At 36.9% G+C, this 16,904-nt stretch overlaps 1 protein-coding gene across 1 annotated transcript; it reads left to right on the top strand.

Moving 5' to 3' along the window:
- Nucleotides 1-4,363: 4,363 nt before the first annotated feature.
- LOC127074787 (probable folate-biopterin transporter 7) lies at nt 4,364-6,356 on the top strand. Its single transcript, XM_051016151.1, has 2 exons — nt 4,364-4,721; nt 5,212-6,356. Exons 1-2 carry the CDS (start codon nt 4,433-4,435, stop codon nt 6,267-6,269), a joined length of 1,347 nt encoding a protein of 448 aa, XP_050872108.1. The 5' UTR covers nt 4,364-4,432; the 3' UTR covers nt 6,270-6,356.
- The last annotated feature ends 10,548 nt before the right edge of the window (nt 6,357-16,904 follow it).

The following is a 16,904-nucleotide window of genomic DNA, read 5'->3' as shown; positions in this document are numbered from 1 at the left end:
ATGCGAGCTTTAACACAAATTAAACACACGGGTGAGAATACCAAGTTAAAGTGCAATGGAAAATTGCACTACAGAATGAACACAATAGTCACAAGGCCAAATAATGCATGATTACAATAAGACAAACATAAAACGAAACCTAAGAACAGCTACTGGTACGTTCGCCTCTGCTTCGCTTAGCGAAGGATTAGCGAACATTCGCTACAGGCTCGCTTAGCGATGTGCTAGCGAGCGGCAACAGATTTTGAGTTTGACAATAGCATGGCTTCTGTAACCCTGGACTTCATAGCATTTTAATTGTATGAACAGCATGGCAGTATTATTCAAGTACATTTAAATTTGCATGTGAAACCAAATTGCATTCGAAACTTCAATCATGATGCTTTATGTATATAGAGATTATAATTTAGAAGCATAAAGCAATAGCGATGCGCAAACCTGTGGCAGCTGAACGGTAACACTGGATTGGCAGATGGCTTTTGGTATCGGGCGGAGTTGGGCGGCGGTAGCTTCAGAGCGAATGAGCGGCCTTCAGGGTTTCTATGCCAGGGTTTTTGCACCAGGGTTTCGTCCTTCGTCCGCCTGTTTGTGTGTTTCCGTGTTTTTCCCTCTGGGTCTGTGTGTGTCTTTTTCGTGGCAGAGGAGCTGGTATTTATAGTAGTGGTAGTGGTGACCTAATGGGCTTAAAATGAGGTCCAAAACTTCAAATTCTCGCAAGCTTCGCTAGGCGAAGGAATTGCTCGCCTAGCGAGCAAGCTAGGTCTGGGCTTTTCTCTGGATCCAATGCTTCGCTGGGCGAGCGGCATGATGAAATGTTCGCTAGGCGAAGGAGCTGCTCGCCTAGCGAGCAAGCTGTTTTGGGCCGCCTTTGGACTGGGCCTGTTGTGAGCTGGGCTTTTGTCTATTTGATATCAGTGCCTTGCGGAACAAGTCAGAGGGTCTTGAGGAATGCTTTGTAGTATCGACGGGCAAATTTTGGGGTATGATACCCACTTAAGTGTATGTGGCTCATATCTTATGGTATACCGAAAATCACTTAAGCGCGTGGTACCTTACCATATTTTGTATTCTACTTAAGTGCATCGTACCTTACGATGTTCTATAATTTATTTAAGTGCACCATACCTTATGGTGTTCCTTATTTACTCTATCTCTCATCAACCCGTCCTTTTGTGTGTGAACCTGTAGGTTTTCGCGACATTGGCAATTATATTAAATCACGTATTTAACATAATAAACGACGAGAGGTGTCTAGCAACACATCACTGCTACCCAAGACACGAAAATGTCACGTGATCTGACAAATCCTTTTTATGATAATACTTGTGTGTACAATTACCCTTTTTGCTCTTATGTCTATATTGAACACAAGGCATAGACCGTGTTATCCTTGTCCAGTTCAATATTGGGCCCTTAGACATTTATCCTGTTATGCAGGATGTGCAAATTCCACCTAGTTCACTCATGTCCCTCAGCATGCTTCGTGGAGTACCTATCAATTGTCTTTATGGTCATCTAGTTAAGGACAATGTTTGATCAACAATAAAGCACTCAACTCTACATCTAGGATCCATAGTGGTTTTATGTCAAAGGATGGTATACACCATTATCACCATGAGAATAACTTATGACACTTTGCATAACATTCTATGTAGTATTCTCATATTGGGTCAATCCAGTATAAATATTACTCATAATATTCATACTTATGTTTAAGACTTGATAACTCCTTATCCATGATCCATGAAATGTGATCATCAGTCTATGTACATAATAGTCTTAATGTTTTAATGTTATCCTACTTCACAACAAAGCTCGACTACGGATACTTTAAGAATATTGTCCTTATGTTTAATGGGATCTCATGATTAAGTCACACTTGATACATTAAACGGACTAGCTATTCTAGGGACTTTATTAAACAAACATAATAAAGAAAAATCTTTTTATTATTAATAAATAATTTGATACAAGTACCAAAAGTATTGGCCTCTAAGGCTCACACCAACATATATCTGGTAAACTCACCTATGAAAGTTAGGAAATAACAATTACCTCAATTTGATATGACTTCAAAAGGTTCACACATATCAATGTGAACAAGTTCTAGCTTCTGTGTCGACTTCATGGGCAAGTTATGTTTGAATGCTTTCCTTGCCTGCTTTGACTTGTAGCATTCTTGACACACATGACTTGGTTCCTTTACTTGAGGTGAACCATACACCATCTTCTCCAGGTTGAGCATACTTATACTTCTGAAGTTTAGGTATCCATATCTATGATGACAAAGTCAGTCTTTGTCTCTATTAATAGTCGAGTTTAGACATTGATAATCAACCATGTTAATATCTACTTTGAAGGTCTTGTTGTCTGCTAGTGGTGCTTTCAAGATCATATTTCCTTCTCCATCATACACCTTCCTATGATTCTTTTCCAACTTCATGTTGTACCCTTTTGCAAGTGATTGACCCATGCTTATTGTCATCGAATGTACATACAATACATTATTGATACTAGCCTTTCGCCCATCCTTTCTAACCATAAATATGTTTCCTTTCCATCTGATTTGACATATCTACCATCTGCAAACTTGATCACTTTCTTAACTAAATCATCTAGCTTGATAAACTAAATTGTATTCCCAGTCATGTGGTTGCTATATCCTAAGTCTAAATACCACATATTGACTTGTTCACCATTTGAATGGGTATTGGCCATGAGTAACACATCATCTTATTTGCTTTCTCCATCATGTGCATATTGCATTTCTTCATCATCTTTTGCTCTTAATTCCTTCTTTCTTCGATAATCCCGTGCATAATGAGCTAATCCTTGACTGTTGTAGCACTACACCCCCTTCATGTCAACTTTCTTCCTCGCATACTTGTTTATCATGTCTTTCTTGGTGGAATCATTATGATTATTTAAATTCTTGCTTGAACTCTCAGCTACAACTTGATTTCTTTTCTGTTTCTCTTTTCCCTTTCCAGATTTCTTTGCAAACTTTGCTTGTAAAGCCTCCTCAGCTACCTTCCCCCCCTTTCGAAATTCTTTGCTTCAATCTCATCTCATGAGACTCTAATGAAGCTTGAAGTTCCTCCAACTTCATTTTAGCAAGGTTCTTGGATTCTTCTATCAACACTACAATGTACTCAAAATTTACACTTAAAGATCTCAACACTTTTTTGATCTTTTGCAAATCATTGATTAATTCACCACACACCTTCATCTGGTTGGTGAGTAACACTAATCTTGAAAGGAAACAAGTGACAAATTCATCTTCTTTCATCTGTATTATCTTAAACTACTTCTCAACATCTGCAACTTCACCCTATTCAGTTTCTCAATTCCAGCATACAAGTTCTTTAACTTGCCTCATGCTTCCTTGGAGGTCTCTTCTTCAATGATCTTCTTGAACACATTAGGATCCACACATTGATGGATAAAAAAAGAGCTTTTCCATCTTTCTTTCTTTGTTCCTTGTGCGTAACCTTTTGAAATATCACTTGCATTCGCTTCTAATGCATCACTCACGATTTCAGCCACATATTAAAATCTAAAGATGACCTTCATTTGTGCAACCCACCTCTCATAGTTCCCACCTTTGAAAACCGATAAATTTGTAGAAAATTGCGTTGATGTTGTGTTATCATTTTTCATTGCTAACTTAATCGCAATTGGACTCGTTAATTGTTGAAACAAAATGTTGTTCAAAAATAAAGAAGAGAGAGTAAAATGAAAAATAATTGTATTATAAAAAGAGAAAGTTGATATACAATGCTTATGATTCTACATTGTCGCATGCCTATTTATAAACGACTAACAAAACTTGACTATTACAATATGTATTTCATAGAGTTGAATACATACTACCTCCTTTCGACCCAACATATTGCATTCAACCATGTCGAATACTGCAAGCATATTTCAACAACTCCATATTATATACCATTTTATCGAATATAATTTAAATCAACTCACTCAAATACTACATCAGCTTTTAAATAATGAATTAAATTACTTCTCCTAACAAAAATCAATTCATTGTCTTAAAATAAACCTAATATAGTAAAAACTAGAAATACAATAACAACAAAACTTTTAATAAAAGATCTTTAACGTTTAATCCTATTCAATCAAAGGAATTAATTTCTAATATACAGAGAAAGAAATATGTCGACGCAGATCAGATATTTCCACAAGAATATGAGATTTATTTATTTATAACTTAAAACAGTTGTAACCGAACAGCACTGTGATTAAATAACAATAATACGTGTCACGTTCTAAGTGTGCCACGAAGAAGAAAAAAAAAACAACCCCTACTTTTTTTCCTTAAAAAACCAGAAACCTCTGTTACAATTCTTTCTTTATTCGGAACAACACACATTCTCTACCTTAACCGTTACGAAAGTAAAGTGTAAAACTGAAAATGGTGTCTTCGGAGGGTGATGTTGGTGGTGGTAGTAGCAAAAGCGATGGTGGTGACAAATTGATGAGAAAAGTGTTGGGTTTGGGTTATTGGGTACAAGGATTCAGATGTTTTCCATGGTTAGTAGTGAGTTTCTTTCTGAAAGATGGTCTCAATGTGAATCCTTCAACTCTTCAAATTCTTCAAAGTTCAGCAGGTCTTCCTATGGTTGGAAAACCAATTTATGGTCTTGTTTCAGATTCTGTTTACATCTCTGGTCAGCATCGTGTTCCTTACATCGCTCTTGGAGGTAACATGACATAACATAATTTCCATCTATAATCTATATATAACCTTTTGTTTTCTCTATTTGGTTTTTATTATATAAAGGAAAGTTGTGCACTTTATCATTTTTCTTGAATTGGGTTACAAACAGTTAAGGTTTTGAATTGGTTTATGAATGTTGCCATCATTGATATTGTGAAAAATTGGGGTGAAAAATTGATGTTGCATATTATCCATTTTTCTCTGCATTAATCCAAAGGCAGAAAAGGGATCTCTTATATTCTGAACAGTAATGAATTTTAAAAGAAAGTGATTCAGAAGGAAACTTAAGATGCTTGAATATGAATATGAATGGATGTCATTGTTGCTTGAACACAAAGACATGATATCTGTTCGGTCATATTTATAATGAATTTGAAACTATTCCTGTTTATCATTTTATTACATTTCTAATTTCTACCTGTGATATAATATAACTGAGTTCTTAAATATTTCTTCAAAATTTGTTTGTGTAGCTTTCTTGCAGGCACTGTCATGGCTAGCAATAGCAATCTCTCCATCAAGCATATCTGTTTTCGCTATCTCTATATACCTCCTCCTGGGTAATCTAGGTGCTTCAATAACCGAGGTAGCAAATGACGCAATCGTTGCCGAGATGGGCAAACAACCTCCTCCATCAACAACCAAGCACTCTCAACAACCATCTTCCTCAGGCAACCTCCAATCATTTGTTTGGATAGCTTCCTCTATGGGAGGAGTCCTCGGAAACCTTCTTGGTGGAATTTTCATCGGCCGACTCTCCCCACAATCCATGTTTATGTTTTTCAGCTTCCTCGTTGCTCTACAATTCTTCGTAACCATTTCGGTCCGCGAGAGCTCTCTCGGACTCCCAAAGAATCCATCTGCCGGGATAAAGAAACAGCTTTCAGAACTATCTTCCGCACTAAGAAAACCCGAGATCGCTTATTCAATCTCATGGTTTGCATTATCTTACGCCGTTATTCCCTTACTTAACGGAACCATGTTCTTCTACCAGACACAATACTTGAAAATCGACTCGTCGGTATTAGGCATCTCCAAGGTTTTTGGTCAGGCAACAATGCTACTATGGGGCGTTATATATAACCGATACCTGAAATCTGTCTCACCGAGGAAACTGATATCAGCGATTCAAGCAACAATGGCGCTCTTAATGATATCCGATTTCTTATTCGTGCATGGTTTTTATCGCCAAATGGGAGTACCAGACACGTTCTACGTAGTAATTTTCTCCGGATTCTTGGAGGTTCTATTCTTCTTTAAGTTTCTACCATTCACTGTGTTAATAGCACAGCTATGTCCACAAGGCTGTGAAGGATCAATAATGGCATTTCTTATGTCTGCTGTAGCATTGGCATTCATTGTGAGTGGATACCTTGGTGTTGCACTTGCATCATATGTTAAGATAACAGGAAGTGATTTTTCAGGATTTCCATTTGGACTTTTGGTACAAGCTGCATGTACTTTGTTGCCAATATTTTGGTCATCATGTATACCTGAATATGTGAAAACAAAAGATAAACGTAAAGAGTGATTAGTGTAATAGCTTTTAGAAATGTGATAGTGATTCAACCAGATGGTAGTGTGATAGTGATTAAAGTGAATTGAACTACGTTACTAATTTTGTGTCCCTAAGTATTTCTTTTATTTGTCTATGTACTTTTACAGGACCCTTGGGAACCAGGTTTTCAATTTGAGTCTTCAATCCTTAACAATCATCCATGGAGTAGCCATGTAATATGTATGCAATGGTACTCATAGTACACCCTATGAGCATCAGGTGTAGTATCTTGTTGTCAAGGTAGGTTGATGAGGTTGAGTCGTATCATAAAAAGTTTCGCTATGGGCTCGTCCAGCTTATCGTGTGACAGGCTTACTGACAAGTAAGAAAGTCGACATGGCTTAAGGCCTTTCATTGATGCGTCTAAGGCCTTGACTTGGTTGAGGTTCTTGGTCTTACATGTATCATCGTTGAACAATCCATGAAGGAGCTAAGAGATCCCTCTTGTTTCTTCCTGAATCTGAATAGGCACGTTTATCATCATTGTGTTATCAAACTCATGGACAATCTTGAAACAAAATTCTCTCAAGAATGGATAGATCTCCCAAAATTCTCTCAAGAATGGATAGATCTCCCATCGACGTGGGAAAACCATATGAGTCCGGCTCTCATTGGGAAGAAAATGATAAATGCCTTTTAGAGCTTTACGTGATTTTATGTGTTGTGAGATTATAAAATATTATGTGGTTTTGTTTTTATGTGTTGTGCAGATTATAAAATATTATGTGGTTTTGATTTCATGTGTTATGCAAATTATAAAATATTATGAGGTAACAAATAGAAGTTATCAAAAAACAATGTTGATCAAGTTCTAAAAATAATTCAAGTCAAATTTAAAAACATCAAATAAATTGAAAGGTGTGAAAGCTCCCTTGTCTCACACTTTAGTGTTTTATTCATTTTTTATCATTAGTGTTTAAAATAAATGAGTAATTTTTGAGGTACTAAATCAGGCAGTACCCGCACATAGGGGTGGCAAAATGAATGGATTGGATGAATATGGATTGGATCGTTAATGGATGGATCAAAACAATCCATTAATCCATTAATAATCCACTAAATTTTTTAAAAAAATATTCAATCCATCCATTAAGAATAAAATTCATTCAATCCATCAATTATCATATTTTTAGTGGATGGATATCCATCCATTTTTTTTTTAAAATCACTTATTTTTTTCAAATTATTTTTAATAAAACAATATCAGTTTTTTTCGAGAAAAATATTTTTTTTTTCAAAAAATAATATATTTTTGTATTTTTAAAATTTTCAAAAATAAAATCAAATATTGGTATTTTAAAAAAAAATGATTTTTAAATTTTTGGAAAAAATCGATTTTTTGTATTTAAAAAAAAATATTTTAAAAAAAATTGATTTTTTTTCGAAAAAAAAGTTTATTTTTTATTTTTCAAAAAAAAATTTAATATTTGAAAAATTTTATTTTTTTAAAATTAGATAAAAAATCTATTGGATCATTAAAATGTGTTGGATGGATTGGATCCATCCATGCTTATAAATGGATGGATTTAATTCAATCCATTAACTTAATTTTTATGTAGTGGATGGATTGGATGAATTTTTTAATGGATGAATTGAATGGATTTTGTCTTAATGGATCCAATTGCCACCCTTACCCGCACACATACACTAAAAAGTTTTTTCAAAAATCTTCATCTATTTTAGAATTCTTCAAAAAACTAATCAGTGACACTTACCTAATCTATTAAGGAACAATTATGAACAATTAAGAAAGCAAAATTTGTTGTCTTATCGATTAGAGCTTGCACTTAATTAATTAAGAAGCGGATTTTCCTCATAATTTATTGGAAACACTATTAATCAATTAAGGAGCGAACATGACTTAAGTATTTCCTTTTCGCTAGGTCTAATCGATTAAAGTTGTAGCCTAATCGATTAGAAAACGGTCAGAGCCCATGAATTGTACCTTTTTGAACCAATTTTTTTTCTATATGAAGGACTTTGCGCTCATTTCCAAAGCATGAATTTTATGACTTACTACTCTCTTTTCTCACTCATTATCTTTCTAGAAATATGTTTTATTCACTATATATTAATTTAGTGTAAATGTTTATATTGAGAGCTGTGTAATTTTGTTGTTGTGCTAAAATTGTGATTCAGTAGCATATTTCTCTTGTGTATCGGTAATTGACTTTGAGGTTGAAAGCTAAATCTGGTAAAAAGTTTGGTGTAAGGAAGATTTTTGGGTTGACCCCGGAGTAAAAAGTGAAACTATTATTAGTGAAAATCTCAAGAGGAAAATCTTGGAGCATGGATTAGACCGCGTGGTTTAAGGCCAAACCAATATAAGTTCTGGTGCAATTTATCTATCTCAATCTCTTTATTTTTCTCAGCTTTATCTTTTCTTATTCTTTTTTCTTAAAATCAACAACCAAAAACCAATCGTTTTGCGAAAAATTTCAAAAACCAAATAACACAATTTGAAATTCTATTTTTCAGGGGACACATGTTGGACCATATGTTGAGACAACTTATCCAACTTTTAAAACAGTTTAAGACCAGATAAACAACAATGAAACATGACTAATAAACAATACATAAATCTGTAAAGTAACACTAGAGATTAGTAATCTAGTTCGGTTAAACCACACCTACTTCTAGGGGATACTCTACCCAAGAAAAGAAATTTACTAGTTCCAATTAGAATAATTAGTCTTATAAGAGCCTTCAACCCCAATGAAGTGTTATGTCTCTCCATAATCTTAATGACTTTCTATTTAGGTCTTCTCCTAAATATGAGAACCCACTCACTTTATTAAACCATTAAATCCTAGTGATCAACCTCAATAATAAGTATATTGATTGTTGAATTTACAACTTAACTAAGACTAGCCAACTATGTTAAGTTATTGAAACACAATGATGTACAACAAAGATTCAACACTAATTCAATTATGGCATTAGCGTGCGGAGTACAAGAAAAGACTCACAAACCCTAGACACAAAGAACTTAATCTTGTGTACAAAAACTCTACCAAAACATGAGAATTGAATCTCCTTAATCGTGTTCCACTTGTTTCACTAGAACATCCAAATCAACTCATATCCTTAACTTGTAGATCTTTTATGGTAGAGACAATCTTGGATAGATAAAAACAGAATCAAATTGCAATATCATTTGTCTATTGCCAGAGGCCTGATGTTGCATCCCACATGTTGTAAATCGAGTCCAACATGTGTCCCTTCTGCACCAGAATCGACTTGAACAAACTCCAAGTTATTTTGCATAATGCACATAATATCAAAAATACCAACACAACTCACCCACCCTCTGGTGCAAAAAGAATAAGCTTAAGATGAGATAAAAGAAAACAAAGAAGGTGTTCTGTCCGGGAATCAAAAATGAATGATCTAACTCCGCGAAGGTACAAAAAATGAAGAATGTTTGATAATAGTAGTCTTAAAATGGTGGATCCGATCTCCCTTACAGCGGCGCAAGGTGGACCTACAAGTGTTAGCACTCCTACATCCAAGTCATTTCAATGTTCTAGAAGAGTATAATGAAAGTGGAAATCATAGATTATGCACTTGAACACTCTTGTAACTGTATTTATACCTTAGACTTAACGAAGCGGGTGAGATAAGTGGGCCTCATGTTATTGGACCTTTGGCCGATCCAGAACAGTTACCCCAAGACTCACCTGACATTTGGGATATCAGGGGAGTTTTTTAGCATCGTGGTCGACCTTCAGGAATGGTTGCCAGTGCGTCGAATGACATTATAGCTTTCTTCCCACGACTTTTCTTCCTATGGGTCTTCTGTATCTTTATTCTTGGCGTTAACAACAATGATTTCATCAATATCAACATTATTACAATGCTCTTTTGGATTGGTTTAGTGTAAGCATTGAATGTGTATTTTTGTTGGTCAACCAATTGTTTTACTAACCCCAACAAAAGGGAAATTAGCTACGCTTACTCATCATAGCTTTACAATTAAGTCCTAGAAGAAAAAAGTTGAACAACATCTACGATGATTCCTTGACCAACGCTTCTTTCTCCAATATTCCCTTTCTTTTCTTTCTTGTTGTGATTTGTGGTGTTAACCTAACTTTCTCTAAGAACTACCTCAATTCCACCGATGAGCTTCCTTTGAACTGAATGACACCCTTATTTATAGGGTCTAATATCGTATTCTCTCTAAGCGCATTGCCTATCTGTGTTTAGTACTCCTACTTTTTCTTCTACTAATACATACCAGGTTACATATAATTTTCCTTTGTCGCCTTAGCTCGATAAGCATTCCGCCCATCCTAACCTAATGCATAAACCCTTTCTTCATCTTGAAGTAACTTATCCCTGAAGTCATGAACCACCTTATCTCTCTAAGCGAGTTTTGGAACTGCGCCTAAGTGTTAGATGCCCAAAAGTGCTTATTTGAGCTATCATATGTGGGCATATTTCACTCTTTTTCCTTGCTAAAATTGTCAAAACCACATTTGTTTTACATGGAATGCATTACATTGATAAACAAGCTTGGTGCCTTTGATTTGTGTGTTATTGTGCAGGAAAAAGGCATGAACTAATTGAAAATGAAGACACAAGAAAATTGGCAAAGGAACCAAAGAATACAAGCATTTCATCTGCCTGCTCGCTAGGCGAGGCTGTGGCGAAGAACTGCTTCGCTAGGCGAGCTCCAGGCGATAAGCTCCAGTAAATTGTCAAATTAATTCGCTAGGCGAGCTGAAGGCGAAGGTGGTAGCGAGTTCATTCTGTTTTGGTGAAAAGCGCAGCCAGCACTCACTCGCTAGGCAAAGCTCTAGCGAGTCCCCAGTGAGCATTCCAGTAGCAAAACCTCTCAACCTCGCTGGGGCGAAGGTTGAAGCGTATGTTCGCTAGGCGAAGGTATGTTCGCTAGGCGAACATGACAGTTTAGCAGACCCTGTTTTCTCTGGGCGCAGGGGCCTTATGTGCCCATATTAGACCCTCGCTAGGCGAGCCATTCTGCTCGCCTAGCGAGCATGACAGCCCAGCAGTGGTCTATAAGTAGCAGGTGCCACTTTTGAGCACCATACCTTAGTTTTACCTCATTTTTCCACTTTTGTACTTTCTTCTAGATATTTTTGCAGCATTGTTCTTGGGAGCTTTTATGCCCTAATTTTCATTTCTCTTCATCTTAGAACCCTCTTCTACAAAAAGAAGGTGGATTCCCATCCAACTTCGATTATCCGACTTGGATGTTGATCAACCTTCTTTCCTTACTTGCCGACCAAGCTACCATGAAAATGAGTAGCTAAGTCATCCATTTGTCAAGGTTAGATGTAGGTGATTACTAGCTTTGTGTGTAAATGTAAGGATCCTCATATGTAAACTCTTTAATGGTGAATATATGATGAAAACTTTGTTTCTATTTAAAACTCTTTGTGTTGGTTTATGATCGAGAGATGTTTACCGACTCTTGACCTAGGTTTTCATCCAAACTTGTTTGTTAGCTAGAGATAGTAATGAATGATTTTGTTCACCATAAGGTTGAACCAAAAAGTTGTCATTTTGATAGATTGTGTTCGAGAGAAACAATGGATCAAAATGGCAAAACTCACAATGTGTGTTCGAGAGAAACATATTGAGAGGACTTTGTGAAATTATTTATCATCTAAAGGAGTTTATAAGATTGTTGACCGAGCAAATACATGCAAAGTGATCATTGAAACCTAACTTTGACAATATTTCTCATTTAATCAAACCATAACTTTTACCGCAATTTATTACTTTTTATGCAAGATAACTTGATTAAAACCAAAACCCTATTGTGTTACATTGAGCTACGATTAATACAACCATCGAACGGCGGTGATATCTTACAATCCCTGTGGATATGATAACAAAAACCCGACACGAAATATACTTTCAACAAAATGGCGCCGTTGCCGGGGATCATCGCAAATGAGCTGAAGTCCGTGGTCGAGAGCGGGCTTAAGTCGGGGGCTCGTGTGAATTGTCCCCTAGCTTTCCCGTGTTTGATCATGAGTTTATGCGTTCAGGCAAGGGTGAGACTTCCGTCTCGGGGTCAGGTAAGGATCCCGTCACCTATCGATGATCGGTATGTGGCTAAATATTGTAGACCGAAGACTACCGGTGGCAGTGCAGCCTCAGGAAGTACCCGGACTTCTGACGGTCCTGGTACTTCTACTCCTGGACTTGATCCGTACCTGCGGGCTGTGTGTGACTACATTTTTGAGTGGATGGCGGCATCCCAGAGAGCTATGATTGATATGCACAACTGTATGCAGAGGTTGGAACTGCAAGGTAATGACCCCTCCGGTGCTCGAGCATTGTTGGCGCGTGAGCAGTTTCTGCTTAACGCTAACTGGCCTGTGGACAGGCCTGTCTATGGTGAGGGGGTGGATGCTGATGCTGATGATGATGATGTTGATGATGAGGCTACCGGTTCTGAGGCCGGTAGTGAGGAGGAGTCCTGAGCCCTTAGTGGGTTAAGTTTTTTGTATTTTTTTTTTTTTTTTTTTAGTTTTTATGTCATTTCTATTTGTATTTTCGGATTTTGTATCTTGATTTTGGGTTGTACTATTGGGGTGTTTTGTCCCCCATGAACAAATTTATATTTTCAGTTAATGTTATTTAGTTATGTTTTTAATTTTGTGTGTTTAATAAATTTTTGGTTGATTGAGTGGCAAACCCTTCTAGATTGGTTGCTCCTCAAGAAGTACCCAATGAAGGTGCATCCGAGCTTGGATGGCAATGATAAGAATAAACAAGTGAATGAAGCTAAGGTACATGGTTACCTTCGGCTAGAATTTTAGAATGCATTAGGAACTTTACTCTTTTTGGTAAATTGAATATTGTCTTTTTGCAACATAATTGAATGAATGTTTCATATAGAACTTAAAACCACAAATTGTGAGGAAACCTCCATTGTACACTTAAATGCTGGATTCTAATAAGTTTTGTTGATTCATGTGATTCATGCTTTGTCTTTTATTATTGTGAAATTGTGGAAGCAATTAGAAATGATCAAGGCACTTGTTTTCTTTTGAGCACAACTACATCCAAAAACAACTTACCTGTGAGCAGAGAGAGTATTTGTTAACCCCTTTGAGCTAAAACAGTTGAATCTCGGCTTGAAATTAAGCGAGATCTCAAAAATCTTTTTTTTACAACCCGGAAAATCTTGATTATTGTTCTTTTGCCGTAAAAAGTTAAGAGCATTCACTTAGGGTGTGGAAGAAATAAGTTGGGGAGAACGAAAAAGAATTGGTAAGTACCACAACTCTTGTAAAAGAAAAGAAAAACCGAGCAAGCATTAAAAAAAAATGTATGTATAGAAAATATAGAAAAGAAACATCTGTTTTGTATATTTGATGTGAAAGAAAAGAACAAAAATAGAAAGAATGAAAATGAATGCTTGCGTGGAAGAAAAATAGTGAAAAATAAAAATTGAGTTGTGGAATATGTGTTGTGAAGGTTACAAATAAGAAACAAATGAAACAAAGTCGAGTAGTGTGAATAATATTGTGAATGTCTCTTTTGCATCGGCACTTTCGTTTCAATGGCCTTAGAAATGTCCCTTGTTTGTTAACCTAGCCAAGTTGCACCCTAAAAGCCCTTAGTGATCTTTATGCTTTCACAGTACCATTTATAATTGTTAGACATTGTATGAATCTATTTGTTTTCTTCATTGTTTGTTAGAGAGTGAGATTATTCCCGCGGTTGCAAACGCGTAAAATCTTCATTCCTTATTCGAAGAGGAGAGATAGGATGATTCATTCAGAATAGTATTGTTGTAGATAGATAAATATTTTGCATTGCTATTTAAGTTTTAGTTCTTATGTATTATTTTATTCGAACCGTTGGAAACTTGTATTTGCTGATTTCGCTTGTGTTTGAGCCGTTTATCCAACTTCGGAGAAACCAGTTTCTTAAAGCAAATCCTCTTGTCCTGCAAGAGGCATACTTTGCTTGAGGACAAGCAAGAATCTAGTTGGGGAGAGTTGTTAGATGCCCAAAAGTGTTTATTTGAGCTATCATATGTGGGCATCTTTCACTCTTTTTCCTTGCTAAAATTGTCAAAATCACATTTGTTTTACATGGAATGCATTACATTGATAAACAAGCTTGGTGCCTTTGATTTGTGTGTTATTGTGCAGGAAAAAGGCATGAACTAATTGAAAATGAAGACACAAGAAAATTGGCAAAGGAACCAAAGAATACAAGCATTTCATCTGCCTGCTCGCTAGGCGAGGCTGTGGCGAAGAACTGCTTCGCTAGGCGAGCTCCAGGCGAAAAGCTCCAGTAAATTGTCAAATTAATTCGCTAGGCGAGCTGAAGGCGAAGGTGGTAGCGAGTTCATTCTGTTTTGGTGAAAAGCGCAGCCAACACTCACTCGCTAGGCAAAGCTCTAGCGAGTCCCCAGCGAGCATTCCAGTAGCAAAACCTCTCAACCTCGCTGGGGCGAAGGTTGAAGCGTATGTTCGCTAGGCGAAGGTATGTTCGCTAGGCGAACATGACAGTTTAGCAGACCCTGTTTTCTCTGGGCGCAGGGGCCTTATGTGCCCATATTAGACCCTCGCTAGGCGAGCCATTCTGCTCGCCTAGCGAGCATGACAGCCCAGCAGTGGTCTATAAGTAGCAGGTGCCACTTTTGAGCACCATACCTTAGTTTTACCTCATTTTTCCACTTTTGTACTTTCTTCTAGATATTTTTGCAGCATTGTTCTTGGGAGCTTTTATGCCCTAATTTTCATTTCTCTTCATCTTAGAACCATCTTCTACAAAAAGAAGGTGGATTCCCATCTAACTTCGATTATCCGACTTGGATGTTGATCAACCTTCTTTCCTTACTTGCCGACCAAGCTACCATGAAAATGAGTAGCTAAGTCATCCATTTGTCAAGGTTAGATGTAGGTGATTACTAGCTTTGTGTGTAAATGTAAGGATCCTCATATGTAAACTCTTTAATGGTGAATATATGATGAAAACTTTGTTTCTATTTAAAACTCTTTGTGTTGGTTTATGATCGAGAGATGTTTACCGACTCTTGACCTAGGTTTTCATCCAAACTTGTTTGTTAGCTAGAGATAGTAATGAATGATTTTGTTCACCATAAGGTTGAACCAAAAAGTTGTCATTTTGATAGATTGTGTTCGAGAGAAACAATGGATCAAAATGGCAAAACTCACAATGTGTGTTCGAGAGAAACATATTGAGAGGACTTTGTGAAATTATTTATCATCTAAAGGAGTTTATAAGATTGTTGACCGAGCAAATACATGCAAAGTGATCATTGAAACCTAACTTTGACAATATTTCTCATTTAATCAAACCATAACTTTTACCGCAATTTATTACTTTTTATGCAAGATAACTTGATTAAAACCAAAACCCTATTGTGTTACATTGAGCTACGATTAATACAACCATCGAACGGCGGTGATATCTTACAATCCCTGTGGATACGATAACAAAAACCCGACACAAAATATACTTTCAACAAAATGGCGCCGTTGCCGGGGATCATCGCAAATGAGCTGAAGTCCGTGGTCGAGAGCGGGCTTAAGTCGGGGGCTCGTGTGAATTGTCCCCTAGCTTTCCCGTGTTTGATCATGAGTTTATGCGTTCAGGCAAGGGTGAGACTTCCGTCTCGGGGTCAGGTAAGGATCCCGTCACCTATCGATGATCGGTATGTGGCTAAATATTGTAGACCGAAGACTATCGGTGGCAGTGCAGCCTCAGGAAGTACCCGGACTTCTGATGGTCCTGGTACTTCTACTCCTGGACTTGATCCATACCTGCGGGCTGTGTGTGACTACAGTTTTGAGTGGATGGCGGCATCCCAGAGAGCTATGATTGATATGCACAACTGTATGCAGAGGTTGGAACTGCAAGGTAATGACCCCTCCGGTGCTCGAGCATTGTTGGCGCGTGAGCAGTTTCTGCTTAACGCTAACTGGCTTGTGGACAGGCCTGTCTATGGTGAGGGGGTGGATGCTGATGCTGATGATGATGATGTTGATGATGAGGCTACCGGTTCTGAGGCCGGTAGTGAGGAGGAGTCCTGAGCCCTTAGTGGGTTAAGTTTTTTGTATTTTTTTTTTTTTTTTTTAGTTTTTATGTCATTTCTATTTGTATTTTCGGATTTTGTATCTTGATTTTGGGTTGTACTATTGGGGTGTTTTGTCCCCCATGAACAAATTTATATTTTCAGTTAATGTTATTTAGTTATGTTTTTAATTTTGTGTGTTTAATAAATTTTTGGTTGATTGAGTGGCAAACCCTTCTAGATTGGTTGCTCCTCAAGAAGTACCCAATGAAGGTGCATCCGAGCTTGGATGGCAATGATAAGAATAAACAAGTGAATGAAGCTAAGGTACATGGTTACCTTCGGCTAGAATTTTAGAATGCATTAGGAACTTTACTCTTTTTGGTAAATTGAATATTGTCTTTTTGCAACATAATTGAATGAATGTTTCATATAGAACTTAAAACCACAAATTGTGAGGAAACCTCCATTGTACACTTAAATGCTGGATTCTAATAAGTTTTGTTGATTCATGTGATTCATGCTTTGTCTTTTATTATTGTGAAATTGTGGAAGCAATTAGAAATGATCAAGGC

The sequence above is a fragment of the Lathyrus oleraceus genome, chromosome 1 (genome assembly GCF_024323335.1).
Source record: "Lathyrus oleraceus cultivar Zhongwan6 chromosome 1, CAAS_Psat_ZW6_1.0, whole genome shotgun sequence".
Taxonomy (NCBI): Eukaryota; Viridiplantae; Streptophyta; class Magnoliopsida; order Fabales; family Fabaceae; genus Lathyrus; species Lathyrus oleraceus.
The sequence above is the reverse complement of the archived record's forward strand: the minus strand, read 5'-3'. Positions and strand labels throughout refer to the sequence as shown.

Excerpts from the sequence above, each read along its gene's own strand:
- LOC127074787 (XM_051016151.1), top strand. The coding sequence starts at position 4,433 with ATGGTGTCTTCGGAGGGTGATGTTGGTGGTGGTAGTAGCAAAAGCGAT. Across the intron at positions 4,722-5,211 it reads TCCTTACATCGCTCTTGGAG|CTTTCTTGCAGGCACTGTCA; the intron begins GTAACATGACAT and ends TTGTTTGTGTAG.